Below are 26,134 nucleotides of genomic sequence, written 5' to 3'. Positions count from 1 at the left end.
CAACGTCGATCGCAACCTACTGATGGCCCCGGATATCCTTTCTGGATATTTCATCACGCCGTAAAAGTAATGTTCAAACTCGTCTCCTCGGAGAGGCTCACCTATCGCCTCGTTCAGCTCGTTAAATTCAGTGTCTTTCCGATCGAGCTCGTTGATTGCCTCCAGCAAGTCTAACGCACATGGTGAGGGAGCTTGCCGGAGCTGGGTCGCTGCCTTATGCAGCCTCGTAACTGCAGCGCGAGGAACCCTTCTCAACGAACGCTGGGCGTCCAGGTCGTCACCAGCTTGGTACTCGGGGGACGTGCAGCTGATCCCAAGTGTGGTACCTTGGACGTGACGGTGCGTATCTGCGTCCCGTTGAAGGTTCCCGTGGGTCGTGGGTGGGCGGTCAGGGCCAGCCATTGTGACCTCCGGCTGAAAGCGGGGCAGCGGCGGTCAACGGCAGTCAAATTACGGAGTTCTTCAAACCTCAAGCCGAAGGGGTCGTCGGTGGTCTCCTTAGCTGCACATGTTCATTCTTCCGGGCTTAACGGCCCCAAAATGTTAACGGAAGAACGACTGAAGCGAGACCGAAGCCATGGGTGCACGTTACGTGGATAACCACTTTACTGACACGGTCCCCACAATGACAATGACAAATGACAATGATAGTGATGACTACGGATGCATACCGCGGAGGAGATTTACCACTCGGCACTAAATACACTAGCCTCACTAGATATACTTGCTCCAAGAAAGATTCTCAGAAACCGAGTCTGGACTGACGTTTATTGTAGAGCTCTAGTCGCTGGATTGACGAACACTTCAACACTTCATGATGTTGAATATGCACAGGGTTTAAACTGATGAGGTACAGGGCGTACGAGCTAGTGCTGAAGATTACGTACAGATGCAAACGAAGCGCTAGTGCTGTCCATAGTCCAGTCAGTGATAACTACTTCCAGGATGGTAAACAGCGCTCACTACCTGTTGAAGAACCGAGGCGAGGACCGCGGGACGTGGGTGAGTCTTTAATGCCGGGGTGGAACTTTACAATGATGCTGATAGCACTATTTGGAGGCAGCTGCTAATGGCCACCTCTTCTTCCTTTCTGATTTTTTCAACATCTTCCCGGCCACGCGATAAATGATGGAGGGTAATGGGCATGACGTGAGGGATTGCAGTTTTCAACGGTCATCAAGCACTTGTCTTTAAACACTTTCGTCTAAGGTCCCGTGATCAGTTCAATGTGGTCACAATCCTTGTCATGAATGTCGTAGCCACCCTGTATTAGTCAATACTTTCGTTTCCATCGATGCTTGGTGCGTTTGTGATACCTGCGCCTTGGAGAATCTGAAAAGCGTAATCAACATGATTGGACTGTCGTCCGTCCTGGATGTCGGCTTTGCAGACTTCGCACAAACTTCATGCGGCATGGGCGTCGGGTTGACTGTCGGATCCTAAGGAAATTCAAGTGCCGGGTGTGTCTCTTCGGGTGTATACAGGTCCTTGGACATGGTGCTTTTTCTTGATTACTTGTTTTTAGGCTCCCTCTGTACTTTATCACGCCTTTCGGTTGAACCTTATTTGCGCTACTTGTACATGCTTGTCGTAGGGCTCTCCGGCTTCGCCATTTTCGCCGTCGTTGTTTTGGCTTCGGAGTTATCAAATCTTTACGTTTTGCCGTAGTCAATAAAATCCCCTCTGAAGTCGTGTTTCCGTGATGACAGCATATACTTGAACGACCGATGGGTGTGCCTGTAACTGGGTCAATGTGTCGATGCTTCTGAAGTGTTCTTTGGTTCACTTTCGGGGTTCCATGAAGTCGTTCGTTGTACGCTGAACACTTTTTAATCTCTTCGATATCTCGCGCAGAAGTCTTCTTTTTTGGCACCTCCAATGTAGTGTCGTCGCTTCTATCCCTCGTTATATTCATGGGAGGTAATGACACAGGTTCATCGTGCGCAGCGTCAACTGTGGAAAAAGTTCTTGTCAGTTCATCTGAGCAAGCCTTAGAAGCGGCTGCATGCACTTTGTCAATTGAGGCATTATATTGACGATCGTTCTTCGAAGGGGCCACCAAATCGCTGTTTTTGTTAGGATGGCCACTGTTCTTGTGTGCTAACTCTTTGTTCTTTATGGTGCTGCTGTATTGTTCGGAGGCTATTGCTACACTGTCATTGCTACGATATTTTTTAACTCCGGGAAAAATCGCTCCATTCTAAATTTTGTCAGAAGGATTTAATCTTCGAATTATAATGATGCTTCACATTATTTCTCCAAATCATTCAGTTCTACAAGCTCTTCTATTTCACCGTCCAGTTTCTTCAGAATTTCATATTTTTCTAATACATTTTTTTTCAGGAAAATTAGCTCACCAATAGATGATGTCTCGTCAGTCATGCGTGATTTTATGTCGTCGATCAGTGCTTCGACGTCCTGTCGGTTTAGGCTTCTTCTTTGGCAAAGGCCTTGCAGGTACATTCTCGGCGTCGTTAATGACTAGGTGGTCGTCGAGAAGGATCACGCTCGGTGGAATGTCGAAGCCGTTGTCGTTGATGTCGAAGCCGTTGTTGTTGCCTTTCAGCGGTATCCGCGAGACGTCCGCGGAAAATCGGTAAATCGTTGACAGCGTGGGGTCCGCGGCAGGTCTGGCGCGTCCTCAAGTCCTTGTGTTTTCATCGCGGACGCTTTCGGTCAATGGTCAGGAGCAGCAGTCCAGTCCCATCGTTGCGGTCACTCACGTCATCGTTTTTGGGCGGTCCGCAGACTTCGTTCTTCAACTGTGTAGTCCTATCCTGGTCACGGCACCAGTTTGTTCAGGAACCGAGGAGAGGACCGCGGGACGTGGGTGAATCTTTAATGGTGGGGTGGAACTTTACAATGATGGTGATAGCACTATTTGGAGGCAGCTGCTAATGGCTGCCTCTTCTTCTTTTCTGAATTTTTCAACACTACCAATAGGACCAGACTGGCTAGCTTAGTTAAAACACTAGTTCTGAAAGGACCTTCTTCGTTTAAGGACTAACCTCACTGGACGATGATCGGTACAAAGACGCCTCGTTATCTGACCACCCCACACAAGGGTGGTCAGCACGAAGTTACCTGTGATTGCAACTTCGTCTGTGCATCTGCAAAAAACATACCCAAAATTCACTTCGGTGCGCTTTGGAAAGTGATTAGTGCAATTCGATATACGGACTGCTTTTCTAGCGGTTCCTTTTGCCTCATTGGATATGCGTACTGGTGGATCGATATATTTAAATCTGAATATTATGTACTAGAGAGAGAGAGAGAAGAAACATTTATTAGAGCAGACGGTGGTGGTTGAGCCGTCACTCGGTGGGTTGGGTTCACCTCAGTCCAGGTACCCTTGGGCCTTGGCTGCAGCCCTGGCACGGGTGACCAGAAAGATCTGGTCAGCGTGACAGGAGCTGGTCAGCAGGCCATCCCACTGCTCTGGGGAAGGTCTGGGATTGGGGGTAAGCGATGGGGTGTTTTGACAGGCCCACACCATGTGGTAGGTAGTATTAAGAGAGGGGCAGAATGGGCGAGTGAGGGTGTATTGGGTAGGGGAGATAGCGTGGAGGATGGGTGCGTTGTGATATGTGTTCGTTTGTAATGAACGCCAGATGACTGCTTCCTCCTTGGTTAGTTGAGGGTGAGGTTGAGGCAAAGTGAGGCGAAGGTTGCGATAATGGGGCAGGATGTCGTGGTAGCGTGATGAACAGTGGAAGTTGGAGGAGGCTGGACCGTAGGTTCTGTTCCTGAGGGAAATGCCCGGTGTGGAAGGGCGCGGGCAGCGGCGTGAGCCGCCTCATTTCCCTCGAGGGATGAGTGGCCAGGGGTCCAGACGATGTACCGCTCGGGGAGGGGATTAATTGATGCGAGTATGCGTAATGCAGGAAGTGAGATGCGTCCACGTTGAATGTTACGGCAGGCTTGCTGGGAATCTGTTATTATTGTAACGTATTCGGAGCCAGTTGTAGCGGCGATGGCTATGGCAATTTCTTCGGCAGTGGTGGTTGATGTCGAGAGAGTTGTGAGGGAGGTGAGAAGTGTGCCTTCTGAGTTTACAACCGCCAGAGCATGAGCCTGGCGTGTGGGGTAGAGGGCGGCGTCGGTGTCGCTAGTATCGGGGTGAAAGTGGAATTGTGAACGCAGATGCTTAACCCGGGAGGGCCTTCTACCTTGGTTGAATTCTAGGTGCATATTGTTAGGAATTTTGGATTCAGTAATGTGGGACCGGATTGAAGATGGAATGCGCTGAAGGGCTTGTGAAGCAGGTGGGGTCGGACTAACTTCACTGGACGATGATCTGTACAAAGACGCCTCGTTAACTGACCACCCCACACAAGGGTGGTCAGTACGAAGTTACCTGTGATTGCAACTTCGCCTGTGCATCTGAGAAAATACTTTTTTTATTTTGATTAAAATTGAAGAACGAATACGTGTTCCGTGTTAGTGTGCCTCAGGCTACTATATAAAACATTTCAATTTCGGAATCTTATTCCCGCACTCCTAAGGTTACACAATTGTGCTGGTGCCGTGTCCACGTTTTCTTTATCTGTGGCACTACGTCGTTTTCTAAATGCAGCAATGGTAAATTCACGTGGAGTTAAAGTTCTGTCACCTGTATTTGTGCGGATGGGCCACGTCTAGACAAAGAATCAATTTAGACGTGCTATGTGGATGGCCTGGTTCTTTCGAGAAAACAAAATTCTTGAAACACTCACATCTGCGATGTGGGCGAGAACTTTAATGGTTTTCCTCAGGTCTCAAAGTGTGGGGGCTGCGTTTTCACTGTGACATTCTTGGACATTCTCAAGTAATTGAATATGTGATTGCTTTGTACAAATCCTCCAAGCCGGGGTGGCTGCAAGCTCCGGTAGATATAACACCATTAGTTAAAAAGACAAGGCAAAGCAGACAGGTACAACCTAACTACAATGGATGTCTGAAAGAAAAAGGGACTGCATTCTTCGGAAGATTTTGTCACCACAATGTAGTATTTATTTCAAAACTCCGATAACAGGAAAAGCCTTCGTCCTTCAGATAGACATAGACAAGCTATAAAATGAACGAATAATAAAGCAATGAAAAATCAGAGCCAGAAATTAGTAAAAGAAGTATATAATAATTACTTTTAGGGGGCGGAATATTTTCAAATACCCACTGACCATATATGTATCCGCCTACAAGGCACGTAGTGGTTTTGGCTCTAGAACTAAAAATAAAACCATCGAAATCTATAGTTCGGTTTGTACGTGTTTCAGAAACAAAACAAAAATACTGGGAGCTTTAGGTTCGTTCTATGAAGCCTAGGCGCGCATATTGAAAAGAACTAGAAATACTTGCTGGGGAAGAGAATAAAAATTGGGAATCCCTATATGAATTTTTTTAATTAAGATGAAAAGCTTTAAACGAAATGGTTGCAGAATTCAGATATCGGGACAAAACATGTTTGTTAAGAGCAGGTAATCATGCTCCAAATGAAACGTGAAAAGCTATATTGAGGCAAAGATATCCAAAGCTCGAGCCCTTGCTCGGTCTCGATCCTCTTTTTTTTCATGCTTTCAAGTGTGCAAATATAGGTCTCTAGAAATTTCTGGGTTCAGGATCAGCGAAAGAAAATCCATTTGCTCAAAGAAAAGAATAATATGATTGCTTCAGAGATCGCAGCCGGCTTCGAGCTGATGTTCGATATTTGGGTAAACCGCTAGAATTGGGCAAACCGTTCTTTTGTGTTTTTCCGCAGAGCGAGTTTTACAATCGCTACTTCCATATTGCTAAATCGCGAGATGAAAACACCAAGATCGGTGATTTTTTAAAAATATTTTTTTACATAATCACCTCAAAAAGGAAAACTTGCGTAATGTAAACAAATAGATATGAGAGACGCCTCTGTTGTTATATAGAACACTCCTATATAAATACGCTCGCAAGGTCTCCAGGACCATACATACAAACCCTGAATAATCAGCGACATAACTCGCTGTTGGTGAGCATCAAAACTGGATCAATATCAGGAATTTATTCTGTTTGTTCTCAACGAATGTTGCAGTGCACAGAATGCTTGGCGCAATTATTATCTGCTATGATCACACATATATCGATGTAGCTCTATTGATCCAACAAGCTTTTCAATATCGCGTGCCACACCTGAGTACAAGAAGATCCCGGGTCTTTTTTTTGCGTAGAGACCGGCTTCAGCTTCTGAAAAACTATCCCCCCATTAAACATTATTACCTTTAAGGAGTGAGCGCTCACCAAGGTACATGACTTTTAACACGCGTAGATACGTCTGCCTGAAACAAAGCTGAATCATTGAAAGCATAAAATTGCAATATAACATCATTCATTGCCTGAGTTGTGAGCACAGCGCGAAATATCTTCCTCTCATCAATAGTGCTGTGAACGAACCGGAGCGCTTTGCAAACAGCGATAAACGTTCCCAATGCTTCCGATTTTTTCTAATATTCATCTCGAAAGGCTCGGCAATGCGTATTCGTCAATCAGATAGAAGTCACAAAAACTAGATTGCGCTCATAATAGATCGTATAGTTTGTACCTATATGAATATCTTTTTCCCCGTACATTTTTTATTTTATTGAAGGCTCTCTAAGGTTGGTGTTCCCAGGCGTGGCGGTCGTTTTTGAAAGGCAATACGTTTGCGACATCAAACGTTATGGTAAATACGCCATGTCCGGCACAGGCAAGAAATGTTTTATTGAACAAGATGTTTACTTGTTTACTCGGCAAGGGGTAGAAATGGGTAACTGCGATAAATCCGACTTGTCGCACGGGGTCTAGTATCCCGTGGGACCATTCCTCTATAAAGCATAAGCTTCGCCATGGCGGAGCGGTTCGTATGGTATCGAGCAAGAATACCTAATATTGCAGTTCGAGTACACAAAAACGTACACAGAGGGTTTATGAAAAAGTAAGCGAATACATCGAGACGACGAATGTTGCCGCCATATCTATAATACGAGAAAGCAAGGACATAATTCGCTCTACTGCGAACTCCACTCATCTATCACTGGGAAAGATACGCCATCAGAAGATTTTCTTTCAAGACATTGCCAGCACCGGTGTATACCAAGACATGCCGACCATTAGGAACGGATGTACTCATTATAATTTCTCGCAGAGGCAACCTTGCGGAATAGAAGTTGTTGTGAAGAGCGGCTCAAGGTGGCCGAACTCTCTATGGGTGAATATACTTGAACACTCTGGCTGCTTTGCAATATCAAGTGGCCAAGTTAATGTGCATTGGATCCACCTACTGTTTAGGCTGTGTGCGGCTTTTCAGTTTCTCAGAAAATTGGGAAATTGGTGACTCAGCGAATGGGGATCTTTTGGACTTCCATGGCGTCCAGCAACGGCAACACCTTCCTTCATCCTCCACTTCCTCGAAATGGAGCATCCGGACTGATTCGTCTTCGGAAATCAGCCACTATCTTCACCCTGCGCTACATTTCTATTCTCATCACTTTTCCTTTCGTTTTTAAACCTGTCTACATGTGCCGCTTTCCCGATCATGGCAGTCCTTTCAACAGCGATTACTTTGCAGTTATTTAGCATAATTGAAAGTTATTTTGCGCTGCTAATATTGGGGGTGAAAACGTGCTGTGCGCACAGTTTCAAGTCTTGCACGATTTGCGGCTAGGTTCCTGAGCCATGGGAACTATCCCATAGAAATGCATGGGGAGTAAGATTTGACAGCGAACTGCACATAAAATATTCAGAATCCTGGAATGTTCTTCTAGTGTTTTCATCTCCACGTTGACTCCACGCAAAATATCACTTTCCTGAAGTGGTTTCCCTAGGTTCCTGAGAGGTCGGAATTTTGAGCGAGAAAGGTGGGTATGATTTATTCAAATTCCTTATGATTTGCAGACTTTTCTAAGTGACAGAACGTCACCCCGATAATATATTACTCCTGCTTCTAGGTATCGGCTTGTAAAGGAAGCGTGTGGTTAGCCTGTACGCTAAACTCAGGATACCTTCCTGCGCTCGGTTGCGGGCGACCTGTTATGCCGCCCACGAAACGTCATATATATGTAGCAACGTGTTCTCTCCCGTAATGCAAACAGATCATATTTAATTAAGGCCACATCGTATTTATCCCGCCTAAACGAGACTATGTAGTCGAAACGTTCACCCACTGCGGTGGCTCAGTGGCTAAGACATTGTGCTGCTGAGCACAAGGTAGCGGGTTCGATTCCCGGCCTCCGCGGCCGCTTTGCTGATGGAGGCGAACAACCAAAATGCCAGTCTGTTCGAGATTTTGGCGCACATTAAACATTCCCAGGTGGTCAAAATTATTCTGGAGCCCTCCACCACGGCGCGCCTCATCGCCTGCGTTGAGTGGGCGCGTTAAACTTTACAATCAAATATTCGAAACGTTCAGCATGCACGTAGTCACCAACACAGAGGACTATAATGCGCTACTGGCAAACACTGCCAGCATTCCTCATAAAAAGTACCCTCAAACCTTGTCAGGAAGCAAAAGTCTGTGGGACCAGTGTTGAAAATTTTCTCAAAGTGGATAGCCCAACCAAAATAAAGATTACGGCCTCTCCACACTCTACCTAAGTACTATCCAAGCCTGAGTCTTGGAATTAGAACTTCTCCGTGATACCCAAGCGGGTATCTTTGAAGGCATGCAACATCAAGGTTTCATACAGCTGTGCAGTGGGTAAATATTCATTGCACGAGCAAGAAGGTCCAAACAGATCCCACTATTCTGACTTTCAACTACGCAAGCCTTCCTGAATGTGTCCCTGGTGCATTCCTTCCATACGCAGAGCACGTTGAAGTTTTCCCAGATACGACCATGGTACTCAGTCATATCGTAGCCGTTCATATTAGAACAAATCACTACAATAAAAACGAGAACAAAAGGTAAAAGTACGACAGTGCGTCGGGTTACTGGCAACTGAAATTATTTGAAAAAGAACTGGTTTGGAAGATATCGCTAAGGAAATTTAACACAGAGAAAACAATAAGAAGGCACGCAACTACACCGGGATTAGGAAAGCATTGCATGTGTGAAACGTGATTTAACTCTCATTAGGGCATCAGGGCAGGTACCCATGCGCGTTTCATTCGCTTTAGTAAAATGGGCAGTCTCAGCAACATTTCTTCCGGTATCTGTGATAAAACTTGGGAAATGGATTATGTCAAACGTGAACATACCCGTTATTTTCTCGTTATGATATTATTTGGTGCGCCTGACTTGTTAATATTCCTATTTTGCTCCGCATTCGCCATCAGCTCCTATTGCATTTCTTTCGTGGCACAATTTGCTGGGTGTTTGAAAACCGAAAATTGACTAGACATTTGCAGCTAACACATATTACCGCCAACCGCACGAGAAGCTCTGCATACAGATAATAAAAATCAGTCCGTATTTACTTTTATGTTATAATGTTTTTTAGAACTCGAACCAGGACGTGAAGCTAACAAACACGAGTTTGAGGTGGACAAGGGAGTCACATTAAGTAGCGGTAGTTCTGTGCATGTACACGAATTGCCAACCGATGTAATACAAGGATATTAGCTATTTATAACGCTTGGTAATAGAGTTAAGTGCTGATGACGCCACACTGGGAGCTGTGGGTGCAACGAGGGTTCCCCATTTTACAGAGCAACGGATCACTTAGTTTCTGAGCAGAGTAATGAATACTGAGCTTAAGAATTTTCTGAACCATCTGACAAGTACTAAGAAAACGGACTCGCTGCTGTACGTTGGGTATTTATTTCGCCGTTGCAAAGTGTCTCTTAAAATCCGCAGCCATGTACTTTAACTGTGTGATGTAAAATATCAACCGCAAAAAATAAATGCTTGCTCTTTCTGCCCACAACAATTTAATAAAAATCTGTGTTCTACTGCCTGGGCCCTCCGTCGCTGTATTATCATTATTCTAAAAATTCTTAAAACTTTTAAAATGCAGTGTCACGTGCCTAGGCTTGTTTGTCGGAGGCAGAATATTTAGTACTGCGTGTTATTCCTGCCATACATTGGAATTTGTACCTGCATATATTGGTAATTTAGCAAATGTAAATACAAAATGCCTTAATAATTGCATAAGGCCTACCTTCGTTGATCGGGAGGCTAGCCACTGACAAGCTTTTGACGGCTGGTGCCCTTTCCTACCATGCATCCTGAGACGTAAGTACGTACTTTCACCTGCGAGACATGGTTTCGCTTGGGTTTCCAGGTACCGTAAAAAATGCAGGACGCTAAGTAAAAAAAAAAGACGACAAAAGGTAGCAGTCGCCCTGCTCCCAAACGTGTCACAGTTGACGCAGATTTTCGTGACAGCTTATCCTTTGAAATCTTATCTGTGACAGTTTACCCGTGACAGCTTATCCGTGACAGCTTATCTGAGAGTCATCCTTTGATAAATAATATTTCGGGATTTTACTAAGTTCTAAAAGATTCTCTCAGAGAAAAAGTGGAGAAAGACTTAGATATCAGTATTTTGATGGCAGGCGCTGCGGAGAGAGATTCGAAAGTAAGTTCCTAACCTAGCTTAAAATTTCCCACACGTGGGGCCACAGCTTATGGTGTACTGCTTGCTTTCCAGTTTTAAAATGACTTCTAGGCTCGTGATAGGCATCTGTAAATAAATGAGGAAAACATTTACCCAACGATCTCCAAAGTCGGTCTAATTACTTTTGTATTCTCGCGCCAAATGTAGGCTTCTCAGTCTTCCTGTTAGTCAGGCAGAATTCGACAAATCGTTTTTCGAAAAAACGGGTTTTCCATTTTGCTTGTGTGAATATCTGGCTCTAGCTAAAGGAGTCCGAGCAAACAGTGGATGGTCTCCCAATGCAATAACCAGGCAGCACTATTTGCGTTAACAATGCCACATTTCTGATGAGATTTGCAATATAGTATGCCCAGATCAAAGGGAGGGCCGCAGACCTGGGTACGCTACTTGTTACATCGGTGAGCTCTGTACAATTGTTTTCGGGATGAAACATCTAAAAATGTCAGAAAATTCCGAAGGTTCTGTAAAGGAAAAATGGGCGGGCAAAACCGGAAGGCCGGAGCAGCTTCTCTGCCTTCCGGGAAAATGTATGACGCCAAATAACCCTTGCAGATACTTTTGTAACTTCTGTTGTAATTTTTTTTTCACCAGGGAGCATCATCTGGACGCTACCAAGCTCATTTATGCCGAGGTATAGCATCGCAGATATTGCTTCCGGAGCGGAAGTGTTTTCTTCCGCTGTACTAGGCATACTATTTTGTATATTTGGATTGTGGACTACACAGTGAAAACCTTTCAGTCCAAAATTGAAACTTTGTATGCTGATCACAGCCCACGATATCAAGTTTTGTGGCAGGGGAACAAGTTTTAGTTTGGAAGCGAAATGCCTCAAGGCACTGAAAGCTTATGGGATGTGTTTACAGGTTAAGTCGCCATCCTTGAATGTTTACAGGCACGATTTTCTCAGAATTTCTTCAAAAGTGTGAAAAACATTACGGTGGTTCTTTCGAAATTAAAAGCATTTTGAACTGACTTAAAGATCCTAGAAATAAAAGTAAACAGTCATAAACTATATGAAAACAAGTGGTTTCCGCAAAAACAAAACATAATTTGTGTATTAAAATAGCTTAGGAGATGCGAATATTTTAAAAAGACGTCGGGCTCAGTAACCATAAAAAAATGTGTATCCAGCGTTGTTTATCATGTATTAATTTACTAGGCACATGCTAACAGGAGCAACTGGTTGCGTAGGCAACAAACGAATCTGCCCGAAAACACCTCCGTTCTGCGGCTGTGGCACAGACACGGTTCCGGAATCCCCCACCTGTTTCAGTCTATAGCACAAGTCGCAGAGCTGTAGTGTTTAGCGATTTCACGAGTCTCCACTTATATTAGCCTCGCGTTACACTTCGAGCTTTAACAACCTAAACCGGTTCTTGCTGCCTGTCACATAATTAAGTAGCCTTGCTGGGAGCGTGGTTGGCTCGACGTTAGTGCTGCATAAAGTTATGTAAGCCAAATAAGGACGACTTAACATAACCGATGAAGTGGATTGGCCAACGCTTTTCCCAGAATTTTCTTACATTATGCCTGAGGCTACGCTTGGAGATTAAACGACGTAACAAGTGCTCGCACCTTGACATGTTGCCTGGAACCATGCTTTCCGATTGGTTCACTTATGTTTTGTTACCACCCGCTACGGTGGCTCAGTGGCTAAGCCGTGTTACTGTGGAGCCCAAGGACGTGGCTTCGTTTTCAGGTCGGGACGGCCCCTTTCCCTAAGGAGGTGGAAAGCGAAAACGTTATAGATCCCCTGGTGGTCAAAACAAAATTAATCCGGAGCCCTGCACTACGGCGGTAATCATCGCCTGTGCATCGTCGGTGCGTTAACCTACATAATCAAATCAATGTTTACCGGTGCTTGGTCGCGGTCGATATCTTATTCTTGTGTGAAGCGGAGCGCGTTTTTACCCTTCATTTGTATGCCAAATCCGTCAATCTTTTTTGATAGGGATATCGTGTAGCTTAGCTTTGACTATCCTTCATTGTTCTAGTTTAATATGCGATGTTATTCATCTAGTTTGATATTTCACTAGTGAGAGCACGTGAGATGAGTGGAGAGCAGACGCCTCAGAATTCGATTCAGCGATGAACGCCTCGGCATATCTCTCTCCTGATTGCTCCCTTGAGATTTGTGTATTCCTTAGGTCACTGGGGGGCACAAGATCGCTCAATAGACGCGATTCCCTCAAGAACACTGCGTCGTCTTCGGCAACGTGACAGTGTAATGTTATTGAGGCTCCTTTTTGAGTTCAATGTTTTGGATGTTCAACGTTATAAAAAAACAGGGGCCTGGGCAGGGGCACTGACCAACGCTTACTGGAATTTTTCTGACACTTGGCCTTTGGTTATTCTTCGGGTTCTAACACTGCTACCATGACCCCTTAGCTTCACTTTTAGGAATTTGATGTTGCTGGGCACATCAGATTCTGCCCCAAGTTTTATACTATACAAATCCAAGTGAGACCTTCATCGCTTTGCGCTGATCGTCCCCTTTAGACATCCTTGTCAGGCAGACAGATTAAAAATGCATGTAACTAAAACTGCGCAAATCATTGACCACTTATAATCTATGCAAGCGACTGGACATTTTGTGAGAAGTTGTTTATCTAAGAGCAATGCGTAACTACAATGTGCTGATACAATGTAGACATACAAATGTAATGTGTAAAACCACTAACAGGGATTTAAAATCTTGCTTCGCTGCTGGGTGCTGTGAAGGTACTAAAGGAGGGAAAAGAAATCGCATTGGCGTGGTAGCGCGAACAAAGCGCATTGTTGACGAAAAACGAATTGTTCACACCAACATTGCCATGCAATAAAGAACAAATACATACAGCCTTATCCTTATACCTAACGAAACCATGAAGACACATTTGTACTGTCTATAAAAGACACGCCACAAAAAAATTAAGTGATATCCTATTCTTAATAAAAAAATGCAAGCAAAATACTTTGGAGCTCCTTTCCAGCGGGCAACGGCCGCAAAGGCGGTAAGGCTGCGTTCAGCGAACCTTGTTGCGACACTTTGATGACATGGCTGACGTGGCATCCTCCCACTGCGTGCTGCACAATCGCGTTTTTCGGAGTACGTGGAAAAGTAGTTTCTCGCTTATATTCTCCGACAGATGATAGAAGATACTACAGTTGCATTTGCTTCCCAGAGAGATTTTTTTTTTGCTTTTCGGCTGTGAGAACTATGGTGGTATAGACAATCCGTATGTTTTTCACGTTTAACAATGCCGTGTGGGAACTTTTTTCGTGAGATAAAATCGTCTGACAGTGCAGTCACCTTCAGATATATTCTGTGTCAGCATTTTTCAATGGGAACTGCAACTGAATACCGTCTCGAATGGTTTTAATGGTAGACAAAAATTTTAGCGTGTCTTCATGCGCTAACTACAATGGGGTTCAGAGATAGCATTGGGCACGGTACAACCGCAGCACTAACGTTACCTCTCTTTCATTTCAACTTAGGAAACTGACTGACGCATCCGGGGAGAAATATTTAAAAGCCTTTTTCAATTATGGTTCTCATGCATTTTTGTGGAATTTGGTATCTGGAAACGTAGATAGACCTTCAATAACCGCAACTATTGCGAAAGCATAAGAGAGCAATCTCAGAACGCGTACCTCAAGTATACACACCATCCAATCATAAAAATATCTGTAGACCTTTTAGGTCTTTATTATTTCTTTGTGACTGTGACTCAAAACACGCTGTCCGTGTGCACATCGACTAGCAAACAGGACATTGAACATGGGAGAGCTCGCGCAAGCATACGAGGCGTTTTTTTTTTCAAAACGAGCTGGATCCGGAAACCGAAACTCAGATGAAACTGCACTGACAAGAAAAACTCTGCTACTATCCCCTAAAAAAGGGGTGGCAAGAAAAATTCCCCGCATTTCCCCGAGGGGAAGAATGTGAAAGTGCGAATGCACGAGTTGAATTTGCGTGGTTCGGTAATGTTCGCGAAAGAGAGATCACACACACACACACAACTACAAAGAAAGAAAGATGCATTTATTCACAGACACCTATTTGTGTTGTCGTTGTACTTGATTGCTAGAGCGGATCTCAGCTTTGAAATTTCGTGTCAGTACTCCTTTAAGCAGGTGCATTAGCCCTCCTCACGCCCGATTCTTGGCCAATCCCCCACGTGGGTATGTGCCATGTCAGCGGCCAGGCAGCGCGCGCCCATCTCCCCCCGTTGCCAAGGAAGACGAGGAGATTCCTGGCCAATCCCCCAGGTGGGTATGTGTCATGTCAGCGGCCAGGCTGCGCGCGCCCATCTCCACGTGCGCGGACATCGCCGGTGGACGCAGGTTCAGGGTCGCTTAAGAAGTGCATTGCACTTAAAATAGGTGAAATAGCACCCCGCAAACATGTACGCCGATCGTAGTTCGTATAGAAAATGAGCCAGATCCTGTTGCTTCACGGACCAAAAAACGCCAAATTCATTTGTCCAATGGAACTTTGCATTTGGCTTGACTGTTCAGACTGTGTAGTGCGTGTTTTCAGATGTTTTTGTTTTGCTTTTCGGAGCTGGCTTATCATGAATCCAGATGGCAATTAGGAGATTGGCGAAAGATTCGTCTCTGAATTTCAACGATGAAGTGAACGGAAGAAGTGAGCCAAATGAAATAGAGATGCGAAACAATGAATTCATCTCGCGTCTTCCGTCCCAAGGGAATAACTCTGGTTATATTTTTACTATCATATTTACCATTTTAGTAATTGGCTAAACAGCTGCCTCTTACAAGGCTTGGAAAATCCTCCCCCCTCCTCTGAGAAAACGAACAAGGTAAACAAGAATATATGAACAGCCTTCTCGTGAACCGTTTCGGAAATTAATGGCAAGGCAATGAAGACCTTGCTTACTTCTTGTGTGCCTTCAAGCGTGCATAAGAGAATTATTCTAGGGAAGAGTCTGAAAAGAGCTGCTAATTGTGCCAAGAGAACTCACCTGCTCTCTGTGTATAGTTCTACTGTTCTTGAAGCCCTTTTGCATGTGTTTAATGCGTTTTCCGCAAAAACACAATCTCAGAATACTTGAACGTCAATTCAAATAAAGTTTTCATACAAATACCGCATCAACTTCAGTGTTTGAATTCAATATCAGACAAATCCAAACTTATCCCTGCAATATGTCTGAAATTCACCGCATACTTTTTAATTACTTGCGGCCATAAATTTCCCCTAGTTGACATGTAAAATATGTCATGTAATAGCTGTGATAGCGTTGCATTTAGGTCCGGTAACAAACTTCCGTTTGTTTATCAAATTCCCGTTACGTAGATCTGGCTCATAAAAAACGCCCCGTTTGTTCTTGCCTGTACCAAGAATACCAATAATTTGCTTTGGTTTTACCCCTTCATATAAAAGAAGCAACGTAACATTTTTTTCTGTTGACACGGTTGCAAATGAAGAAGAGGGGAAAGCGGGCAGGGGCACGGGGCGCATTATAATCATTGGAGTAGTTGGATTCGATGACAGCCAATAAAGAAGCACGGATCGCTCCGTCTAGGGCTCTGGGCCGTGACTCGCGCTAGCTTCCGCGACATCCTTGGTGCCGACCAACCCGGGAAATCACCCTTTGGAGCATCTCCGCATGGCTTCGTCGATCGACCGCCTTCGAAAGACTCGTGGCGCCGTCAGGAGCGGCGTCACGCGAGCTCTCAACCAGCTGAACGACCTGCTGCAGCAGCCCTCTCCCGACACGGCGACCCTTAGCTCCCACGTCGACTACATCGTGCAGCAAGACGCTGAGCTCACAGCGCTCAACGGGAAGATCGCCGAGGCAACGGATGATGACGCGCTGGAGCAAGAGCTCGAGGGAGCGGCAGAGTACAACTGCAAGGTTTCGTACGCCGGCTCTCGGGCACGGTTTCTTCTGAGGAATGCCCAGCCGAACGCTCCCGTAGCCAGCGAAAGCGGGGCAGCAGCTGCTTCAGCCCATGATACAACGGGTACGTCATCATGCATCGCGACTGCGTCACGGCATCGGACAGTCGCCCTTCCGAAACTTCAGATTTCAGCGTTTTCGGGAATTCTGCACTAGTGGCAAGCTTTTTGGGATCACTACAGCGTGACCATTCATGACAACGTCGAGCTGACGAAAATCGAGAAATTCAAGTACCTGCTGACGTACTTCATCGGCGATGCCAGGCGAGCCATCGAGGGCATCCGACTCTCGGAAGCAAACTACGACGTTGCGGTGAGCGCTCTTGTTCAACGCTTTGGCCGTCCCGAGTTGCTCATTAACGAGCGTATCGATCAACTGCTGGCATTCACACGGATACTTAGCTCGACGAATATCGACAGGCTCCGGGAGCTGTACGACAAGGTACATTTCCGCGTCAGCGCCCTGGAAGCCCTGGGAGTTCCACAGGACCAGTATGCCGTGGTTCTCAACCATGTGCTCCTGCGATGCCTGCCCGATGACATAACCTTGATGTACCGGCAGAGGGCTAAGGAATTGTGCCAAGGGTCGACTGCTGGATCCGCGACGGAATCCGCGATGAGTCAAGGACATGGTTGCCAGGTGAAGAAACTACTGGAATTCTTGTGGATCCAAATTGAGATTCGCGAGGAAGGGAAGCAAGGGCAGCCTCTATCAACCGCAGCTCGTCGGTCCGTCCAGAACGCCGACTTGAACCCCCCAGGACAATCGGAGACACCCGTTCCTTCAGCACTGGCATTGACCGCGGAGACCGAGTCCCCAGCCACACCGGCGAGTCCCTTATGCGACAGCCGCGGTCACAAGGTGGCGGATTGCCGGGTCAGCCAGTCGGCGGCCGAGAAGATGGCACGATTGCGAAACGCTCGCTGCTGCTTCCGGTGCGGCAGAAGCAACCATGTGGCTCGTCAATGCAGAGCGTCGCGCAACCTAACGTGCAGCACCTGCAACGGGCGTCACCTCACCGTGCTGTGTGACGTGCTCCGGCCGTCTGACCACACCACGCCCAGACCAACGCCGCAGGCACAAGCTGGACAAGGTGCACCGCCAACTGTGGTGACGGCTTCGAGCGGGCACTCCGGAGATACGTCAGTACTACTGCAGACGGCCCGAGCCTGGGCAGAGGAGGCTCGGCGACGTTTAGTGCGAGTACTTCTGGATACCGGAAGCCAGCGGACGTTCATTCGTCAGGATCTGTCTAAAGCCCTTAAATGCACTGTTCTCGACACAGAATAGCTAGCGTTGGTAACGTTCTGCAGTACAAAGGCTCAGAAGATATTACGCTGCCGGCGAGTAGAGGTGACGCTACGCGGACAAGCTCGTGGAGACCCAATCACGTTGGAAGCTTCAGAGGTCCCTAAGATTTGCCCGGTCACCAGTCCGCAACTCGATAGCGCGACCGTCAATATCCTCAGTGAAAAGCGGTACGGCGCTGCTGACGTCTACCAGCCGAATACATGGAAAGAGGATGAAATCCGCATACTGGTTGGATCGGACGCCTACTCGAAGGTGGCCGCAGGAAAAATAGACCGAATCAATGCAGATCTCACAGCTGCAGAAACAGCTCTAGGTTGGACGATTCAAGGAACACTCAGATCTACGGCTTGTAGATTTACTACCGCCATGGTCTTCTCGGGTGGCACACGACGGCGTTTAGAATATGGCGCACGTGCTGTGTGGCGACGGCGGAACTGCTGTTCCAGTTCATCGCATGAACCCGAGTCGCTTAATGCCTACCTGAGCACTTATAAGGGATTCAGAACCAAACGCAAAGTAGTTGAAGACGTGATGATGGAGAAAGGGGCGGAAGGAACGTATAGCTCTAGCGAGCAGACCCCGAAGCAAGAACCTGCCCAGAAAACACCCACTTATAAATCCGCACGTGGACGCAAGAAAAGTCGATACCCCGAAATGGCCCCGAAAGAATATGCACCTAAGGATCCGACGTCGAACCCGAGCGCATTATCAAAAGAGGGCACCGTAAAGGCATGCTCGAGACGGGTCAGTTCTGGAAGTCCAGCAAAGGGGGAGGTGAAGACAAACCGAACGCCCAATGCGTGTTCAGCCAACCGTAAAAGTGCGCATGAGGAGAAACGCCAGAAACTTAGCTTGAGCAGCAGCAGCGAAGGAACCAACCGGCAGAGCGTAGAGCGCATCAGCCGTTTCTCAAGGCAAACCAAGGCCAAACAGCGCGCACAGCCATTTGTGTCTGCGGAGCCGGAACGTCAGGCTTCTGGTGGCTGCAGGAAACCTCATACGCTGGCCTGTAACGGGAAGGTTCTCACGCTGTTGACTCCCTCCCCAAGCGAAGGAAGGCAGACGTCAAACACCGACGATGGAGTTGGACGCCATCGTGATCGTGATCCTGGGCGACAACGCTCTTCAATTGCAATGGCGACTTCGCCAAGTGTCACTGCCACAGTTTCATGTGCAATGTTCCTGTGTAATAACTGTACGTTTTTGAACTCGCCGAATGACCATCTTGGGCCCGCGGGAAGATGTTGCAAATGAAGAAGAGGGGAAAGCGGGCAGGGGCACGCGGCGCATTATCATCATTGGAGTAGTTGGGTTCGATGACAGCCAATAAAGAAGCACGGATCGCTCCGTCTAGGGCTCTGGGCCGTGACTCGCGCTAGTTTCCGCGACAGACACTTTGCCTTTAAACAAAAGTAAAAAGTACTCCAACGACGCATCCAAACATAAGGGAGCTAGCAGCTTATTGAATGATAGTGTATTATTCCGAAGATCAAGTTTGTCAAAAAAATTTTCAAATCTCTAAGACGCCATAAACTATTATAAAAAAACTGGAGGTTCATAAAAATTCTTGAGGTTAGAAAAACTTAGTAGTGTCTACCGTAAGAAACGGTACAAGCATAGCGAGAATATATTAAAAGCAGAGAGACTACCTCCGCAGAATTTTCATTTCCCATGTCAAGACTCAAGTTCTATGTCGTGTAGGCATCCGGTTGTTTTGTTTCTTAGTTTCTTTTGCTCCGTTTTCTTTCTTTTTCTGTTAAAGCATTTTTTGGCATGATTGAGTGACAACGTACGTCATGAAGACAGGATAACGTCTTTTTAGTTGCAGCAATAAACGCATTCGATAGCTACTGTAAAGGAGTAGAAAGAAAATCAAGAGGTGAGAATACGTTTTTCCTGCATTGACTAAGTGGCGAAGGGCCTTTCCACACTGACAATAGCTATGACGTTCAACGTGACACCATGCACCAAAGAAACAATAAAAGTGCGAGTCGACACCAGTTAAGGTGTCCTTTAACCTTCCTATTTGTTCTATTCCAAAGGAGATTAAAATTTTCCATATAAACATTGCAAAGGTTCCTGTCCTGTACATTCACAGGGCAACCTTGTGCGTTTAGTCGCCAAGTACGCGTCTTTTGACGAAATGCCTCATGTCTTTAGACCAGAGGGACGACACATATTTGGAGTCTCATATGCATTACAGTGGCAGAGCTTGCGGCACGTGGGAAAAGGCATTACAAATGCGGACTAGGAATAAGATAGGTAGCAATAACCTACCAGAAACAAAAAAAAAGATCACCATGTTTAAAAAACACGTTCTATGAAACTAGACTTTAATTTGGTACTTCGTAAAACTCACGAGCACACTTGACACTTGAAAACGAACAGGGTTGCAATTAGTGGCACAGGAATTACATTTCCCTGATATGGCGAAGAAACATGCTTACTTTGTTAACAACGTGTACAACTGATCCCGATATACATTACCAGAAAAATCTTAGCAACTTTGTTCGTGCAATGTCGTGGAAATTACAATTCAAATAAACTACAAATATGATCGGCAGAATTCAATTCGGCTTCTTGGAAGCACTTATAGGAGACATGAAGACAGAATACAAGTTTGTTTTATTCGAAAGATTTCGCGTTTTATAGTGCCCCCAGCGCTTGTCCGGCAGCAAATGACGCCGTATTAACTGAGAAATTGCTCAATTTAGGTTAAAATTTTGATTCTCCCGCCAAATCATGGGTTTTTGTATTGTCAGCAATGACGCCAGAAGCGCGTGTATTCAAGCGAAATTCCAATGCGTCATTAGGGTTTGCGGCCTTGCTGTCCGTCACCCCTCCCAGATGGCGCTGCTATAGTCATCCACTTAGAGTTCCTGTATATAGCTCCCGCAGGGAGCTAAGAGCTATATAGCTCCCTGGGAGAGCTATATGGAGGAACCTAACATCTACGAACCGTTGTCCGCCGTTGCATTGTTTTTGAGCGTATTTGCACCTGGCTTGTTTTGTTTCTGCAAAAAGTGATCGTCTCGTGAAACCTGGGGTAAACTTGACAAATACGGTCACGTAAGACAACGCCTCTTGCGCCAATCGGCCAGTGTCCTGTAAAACTACTTCAAAGCGACGGAGTGCTGTGCAGTTAAAACAAGCATAGTGCTCCCAGTACCAACAGCAGTGCGCATCGGTACTTCTATGCTTACGTGCGTTTTCGTAACTTTCATTGTTTACCGAACCATTCTTACTGCTGTAAAATGAATATGCGTTACACTTAAGCGCAAATAGTTCGTTCGGAAAGCCTTTAAGCCGTGCCTAATTTGCGTTTACCTTTTCCGTTCTAAGCCAATCGCACAGCTTAGCTCATGTGACATCATAAGTTCTGTTGCGGAAAATGAGCCAGTGGGTCACATGGCCATTCCGTTTTTTCCTAGTTATGTAGCTTATTTGAGCGAATTGTGCGTTAACAGTGGTGTCAGTATGATTCTATCGAGGCAGTCTTTCGAATGAACCGAACTTGTGTTTTGTCCTCATGGCTCCTTTAACAGCCTCAACCACATAGGAACCGTGTTTCCGAACAGTCGTAATGCATCTACACATAGAGCAGCCTAATTTAGGTATTGCCAGTGCGTACGGTCGAAAATGTTTCGGACAGTGAAGACGAAGGATAACAACATCGTTGCTATTTTCAGCCGGCCGGATACTAGGAAAAAAATTACGAACGTCGTGAGAGGGAGAAATAAGTTATTCCGTTGAATGGGAATGCGGATCAATACATACGCACGTCAATTTCATTTCTTCCACACTTGTCCTGCGCACAGATTCGGACGATCTTTTTAACTTAATTACACGCTCGAATACATCTCAGAGCCTCCCTTCAATTTTCTTAAAGGTTAAGGCGGGCTTTCAAGCCACATGAAAGGCCTGAAGGCCCGGTTGATATTAATGGCGGGCCTTCTGATCGAGGCATGGGAATTTAGTCCATCCATGTATATATATTCATGTATTTAAGGCATATGAATGTCGGGTCCTCCGTCAACTGGCTTCGTTGTTGCTCTACAAAAATTGAGATTGCCCCACCACTTTCAATTTGACGTCAACGTTTTACTGTTGCCAGCTTTGAAACCAATGTGTACAATCACGTGATTTTAGCATTTTATTCGCCAGCATACTTACGGGAAGGAAGCATATACCCTGAATTTAGCGCGGGGCCTTTTCGTCTGTATGTTTGCGTTTTCGAGCGTAATGCAAAGTCACCATTCTCTTCCCTTCAATTTCTACAAGAATATTGGTGAAGCGTTATTACCTGAAGAGTAGCGATAACAAATTATTCTTCCCAGCATCAAGAAAGACAAGTTCTTCATTTCATAGTTCACAGCTGGTATAAGCATTTGGAGAAAAAACGCCGCTTAAGACGAACAGGTAAAATTGCGAGTGTTGCAACTGGCTGCCAAAAATTGTGAGCGCATTGGTAAATAGGAATTCTTTTATGATTGCGTACTACTCGGAAAAGCGCACTAACTTCACGATTTCTTGAAATTTGCAATGCATTGCAAAGGCATATTTCACTTAACAATTGTTATGTGTCGCAGAACAGCAAGTGTCAAAAGGCGCAGTAAGTTCGACCCCTTGGCTCCCTCTTGGCTCTCCCCTTCACCCTTGGCTCTCGGCACGCAGGAGTTCGGCGTGCGACTGCGGATTCGGGCAAAGAAATGTGATCACCCTTTAGCGCCAAATACGGTCACTCAAGTGGGTGACTTATTACCACAGCATTACTAGCTGCCAGCTCGCCTTCTGCATCCGCCCTGGATGCTTCTGGCCATAAAAATAGTGACCACAGTGCCCGGAATTACACGCCAGAAGCATATTCTGCCTCCTCCCACTCTGCGATTTGTTGCCCTTGAATATATCTGGCACATATACACAGTACGTACACAACTCTGCACTGACGAATCCGTGTCATCCACAAAATCCACTGTCGCGGTGTGCATACCTTCATCACACTCAGAGAGAGACAAGGCTCCTTATTGAAAAAGCAGAGAGATTTGCCAGAGTTTCCATTCACCTACATGCTTCTTTGCTGACGTATGCGGATGGGGAAGGAAAGGCCCAAGAAAGAGCTGGGCAGGAAAGAAAAAGGGAAAAATCTGTCGTAAACTTGGCGTGATAACAGACTTTCACAAATTTGTGTGGGACAACTTCACGGACTCTCGGGCTGCCCTGCAATGTTTGGCGTCTTTCCCCAAAGATAAGCTTGTGCTTGATGTACATGCTTTGCATCTTCAATCTCTGCAGGTGCGTCATCAAATACACTCCAGTGGGTTCCTGCCCATTGAGGAATAACTTCAAATGTGAAGGAGGACTCTGCAGCATCCACAGCGCATAACCAGCGGGGACCGAAAATACCGGTACCATTTTCTCCGAAAGATGCTTCAGCACTTGCATCCAGTGTGGCATGGAGCATGCAGTGATGGGCAGACGCGTACCATCAGTGCGCACCCCTCTACTCTGTCAAACCGCATTGTAATTTTAGCATGCCACCTGGAATATTCAAGCATGATGAATCCGTACTCCACCGTATGCGGTTGAGCATCGCCTACACGCGATACTACAAACTCAACTAGTCCACTTCCCCACTGTACTCACAGTGTGATGTGCGTGAAGATCTACAAAACCTACTCGCTAATTTTTTGTGATTAAGTGCGCAAAGAGTGTCTCTCGCAGTGTTCTGGGTCGGCCGCACTCCATACGACTAGAACTTAGGGGCGTATTACGTCCCTCGAATTCCTTCAAACGCGCCTGTCGTCCCACGGCTTATAGGCCTACATAAAAGACGCATGTGTTGATAAGACTTTTTAAACAGTAAAAATTGTATTTGTTCCTTTTTATCATTATAGTCATCATTTTCGCTGCATTCATCTGGCGTAACAAGCCACGCAGCTTGGCTCGGCTAACATCGCCAGTCTCAGTAAAGATTGTTCTCTCTGTGTCTCCCTGTCTCTCTCAGTCGCCAGTTAATTTTATCAGGCGTGAAGCTTAATATATGTGTTATTATTGAACCAACTTTTAGCGTCCTTGAGCCAATTATCGCATATCGAAGATTCCCTTACGAAAGCAAAGGCGACTGCGGGTCTCTACGCACAAGTCGTTTCACTGCGGGAGCCTGAACTCGACAATATCGATACGTAGCCGTCGACGCCAGTAGAGTGCAGCTGGGTGGAGTGGATTATCGCAGCCAAACAAGCGAACAGAGAGAAAAGCTAATTAGGCTGAATACCAAAGTGAACATTGTGGAAGACACGGTGAATTTGAATGGAAATAAACACGATCGTTGCCGGTGGAATATTTCTGCAAGAAGAGGAAGACGGATATGTCGACGGCAAACGTTAATACGAAAAAAACGCAAAACCCTGTAAACAAAGTGAATATCATTGCCTCGCCACTCAAGGTTTCGCCTTCTAGTCATCCTTGGAGCTTTTTAAGGGACCCTGCGATTTTACGTCTGAACTTGCTGTTAAAAATGTGTGAACTCTTCCCGCTTATAAACAGCCACAGTCGATCTTCCTTTAGAGTTTTGTCTTCCTGTGGTAAGACCTGCTCTTTCTCCCTTTTGGGGAGGAGTAAGGGGCGATGTGATGCTTTTAAGCTGTTGGACACCGCAGAAACTGAGGGGTACAGTCAACGACCGATTTTTCGGGCACCTAATTTTCAAGATATGCTTGATTATTCTGACTTCTTTCCCGGCGCCAGGAAAGACCTCATAGATACGATGTATTACGCAGCTCACAATTTAGGCACGCTAGGACGGGCTTTTTGATTTTTCTATCTATCGAAGCGTCAGCCGGGCCGGCTACAACGTATACTGAGGTGTGTCGCCATCGTCTCGTCCGTTTCCTTTTTCCTCCTATAGAATCAAAACCACTACCGGCCTTGCGTGCCATTACGGCCGCTGGTAACCTCAGACGATGGATAAAGGCTTTCTTGCCGAGCAGCTTCCGCTTCTACAAAAGCATCGCTGGCAGCAAAAGCACTTATTTTTTCAGCTTCGACTTTGTGTTTGCCGTGCGTTTCACGTATGTTGCGGTGCCCAACGAGTAAGCCTATTGGTGGTCCTTCTGCGGAAATGCTAAAACCACGTTCTGTCACTACTGTGGCTCGCATTTGATTGAATCGGCTACAGTGCTTCAAGACGCTGTTTCTGTAATTTATTGCAAGAACGTTTTTCGCGCGAAACGCGCTTGCGAGGACGTACTCAACGAAGTCAGTGTTTAAAATCCGGTGACAACCTTCCGAAGGAGGCGCTCGGCTTAGTCAAGCGCACCAATTCACAACGGAGAATACATCATCGATACTGTCATCGGCCTCGAGAGCTCCGATGAAGCGGGGCAAGTATGTCACCATTCCGATGCCCAAGAAAGCGGCTATCGTCAAGCTCGTGGTAGGAGGCCGATCCCACGCAGACGTCGTGAAAGAGTTTCGAATTTCCAAAAAGATTTTCGGACTACATGAAAAACAAACAGAACATTTTTGAGGTAGCGGAATAGTCTACTACATGTCCTCATAAAAAATCTAAGCCAAGGCACATACCCAAGGCTAGACGAGGCCTTCCTCGTTTGCTTAAAAGCAACAGTGACAAGCAAGTTTCCCGTCTCCGGTGGCCTCCTCAAACAAAAAGCTGAGAAGATGGCACTCAGAAGCGAGGCATGGTTCAGAAGCGCCTTCGTCACTTTTCCCACCCACTCACTGAATAGTAAGCAATAAATTGAGTTTTGCCGAGGCACATCTGCTTTTTCGGGCTGCCTGATGTTTCGGACATTTTCGCGGTCCCTTAAAGGCCAACTGCACTCAAATTTCACCCTGGCTAAATGCCTTCGAAATGTGTAGTAGGTACCATGAGAACTACTGCGACGCGACCGGTAGCTCTGTGCAATGCGTGGTTATTCAGTTTCAGGCACTCAAAATAACGCCCTTGCAGACGATAAAGCACCTGCCGGCGTGTCGCTCAAACAGCCATTTAGCGGAAGTGACATGCCAGCCGTCCTGCCTCGCAGCGGGAGAATCCGGGAAACTCGTATTTCGCGCCGGTACGCCTGGCTTTCATGGCTCCGAAGAGGCTTCGCTAACCGTACGGTTCTCTCCTTTTCGAGTGTCGTCGCGACATCAAGCCTATGCGGTGTGCTGCTGTCGGAGCGCACGAATAGTGACGTGTTTGCGGGACAAGCGCTCGCTTTTCCGCGCGCCTCCCACACCCGCGCGCGCGCGCGCGCTCACTCTCTCCTCCTGGCTGGCCGAGCCGGCCGCGTCGGCCGGTCCGCACAGCTCGCGCCGTCAGTCCAGGGCCGCCAGGCCGTCTGGCCGCTCGCGCCGACGGCTGAT

At 46.3% G+C, this 26,134-nt stretch overlaps 1 protein-coding gene across 1 annotated transcript; it reads left to right on the top strand.

The window, feature by feature from the left end:
* The first annotated feature begins 945 nt into the window (after positions 1 to 945).
* Positions 946 to 22,487, top strand: LOC144153223 (uncharacterized). Its single transcript, XM_077684876.1, has 4 exons — positions 946 to 1,002; positions 16,250 to 16,410; positions 16,633 to 17,592; positions 22,436 to 22,487. The coding sequence occupies exons 1-4, from the start codon at positions 946 to 948 to the stop codon at positions 22,485 to 22,487; spliced, it is 1,230 nt and encodes a 409-aa protein (XP_077541002.1).
* The last annotated feature ends 3,647 nt before the right edge of the window (positions 22,488 to 26,134 follow it).

The sequence above is a fragment of the Haemaphysalis longicornis genome, unplaced genomic scaffold (assembly GCF_048455015.1).
Source record: "Haemaphysalis longicornis isolate Haplotype H1 unplaced genomic scaffold, Haemaphysalis longicornis Haplotype H1 scaffold_9, whole genome shotgun sequence".
Classification (NCBI taxonomy): Eukaryota; Metazoa; Arthropoda; class Arachnida; order Ixodida; family Ixodidae; genus Haemaphysalis; species Haemaphysalis longicornis.
The sequence above is the reverse complement of the archived record's forward strand: the minus strand, read 5'-3'. Positions and strand labels throughout refer to the sequence as shown.

Excerpts from the sequence above, each read along its gene's own strand:
- LOC144153223 (XM_077684876.1), top strand. The coding sequence starts at position 946 with ATGGTAAACAGCGCTCACTACCTGTTGAAGAACCGAGGCGAGGACCGC. Across the intron at positions 16,411-16,632 it reads GAGTACAACTGCAAGGTTTC|CGTGACCATTCATGACAACG; the intron begins GTACGCCGGCTC and ends GGATCACTACAG. Across the intron at positions 17,593-22,435 it reads AGCGGGCACTCCGGAGATAC|GAGTTCGGCGTGCGACTGCG; the intron begins GTCAGTACTACT and ends CTCGGCACGCAG.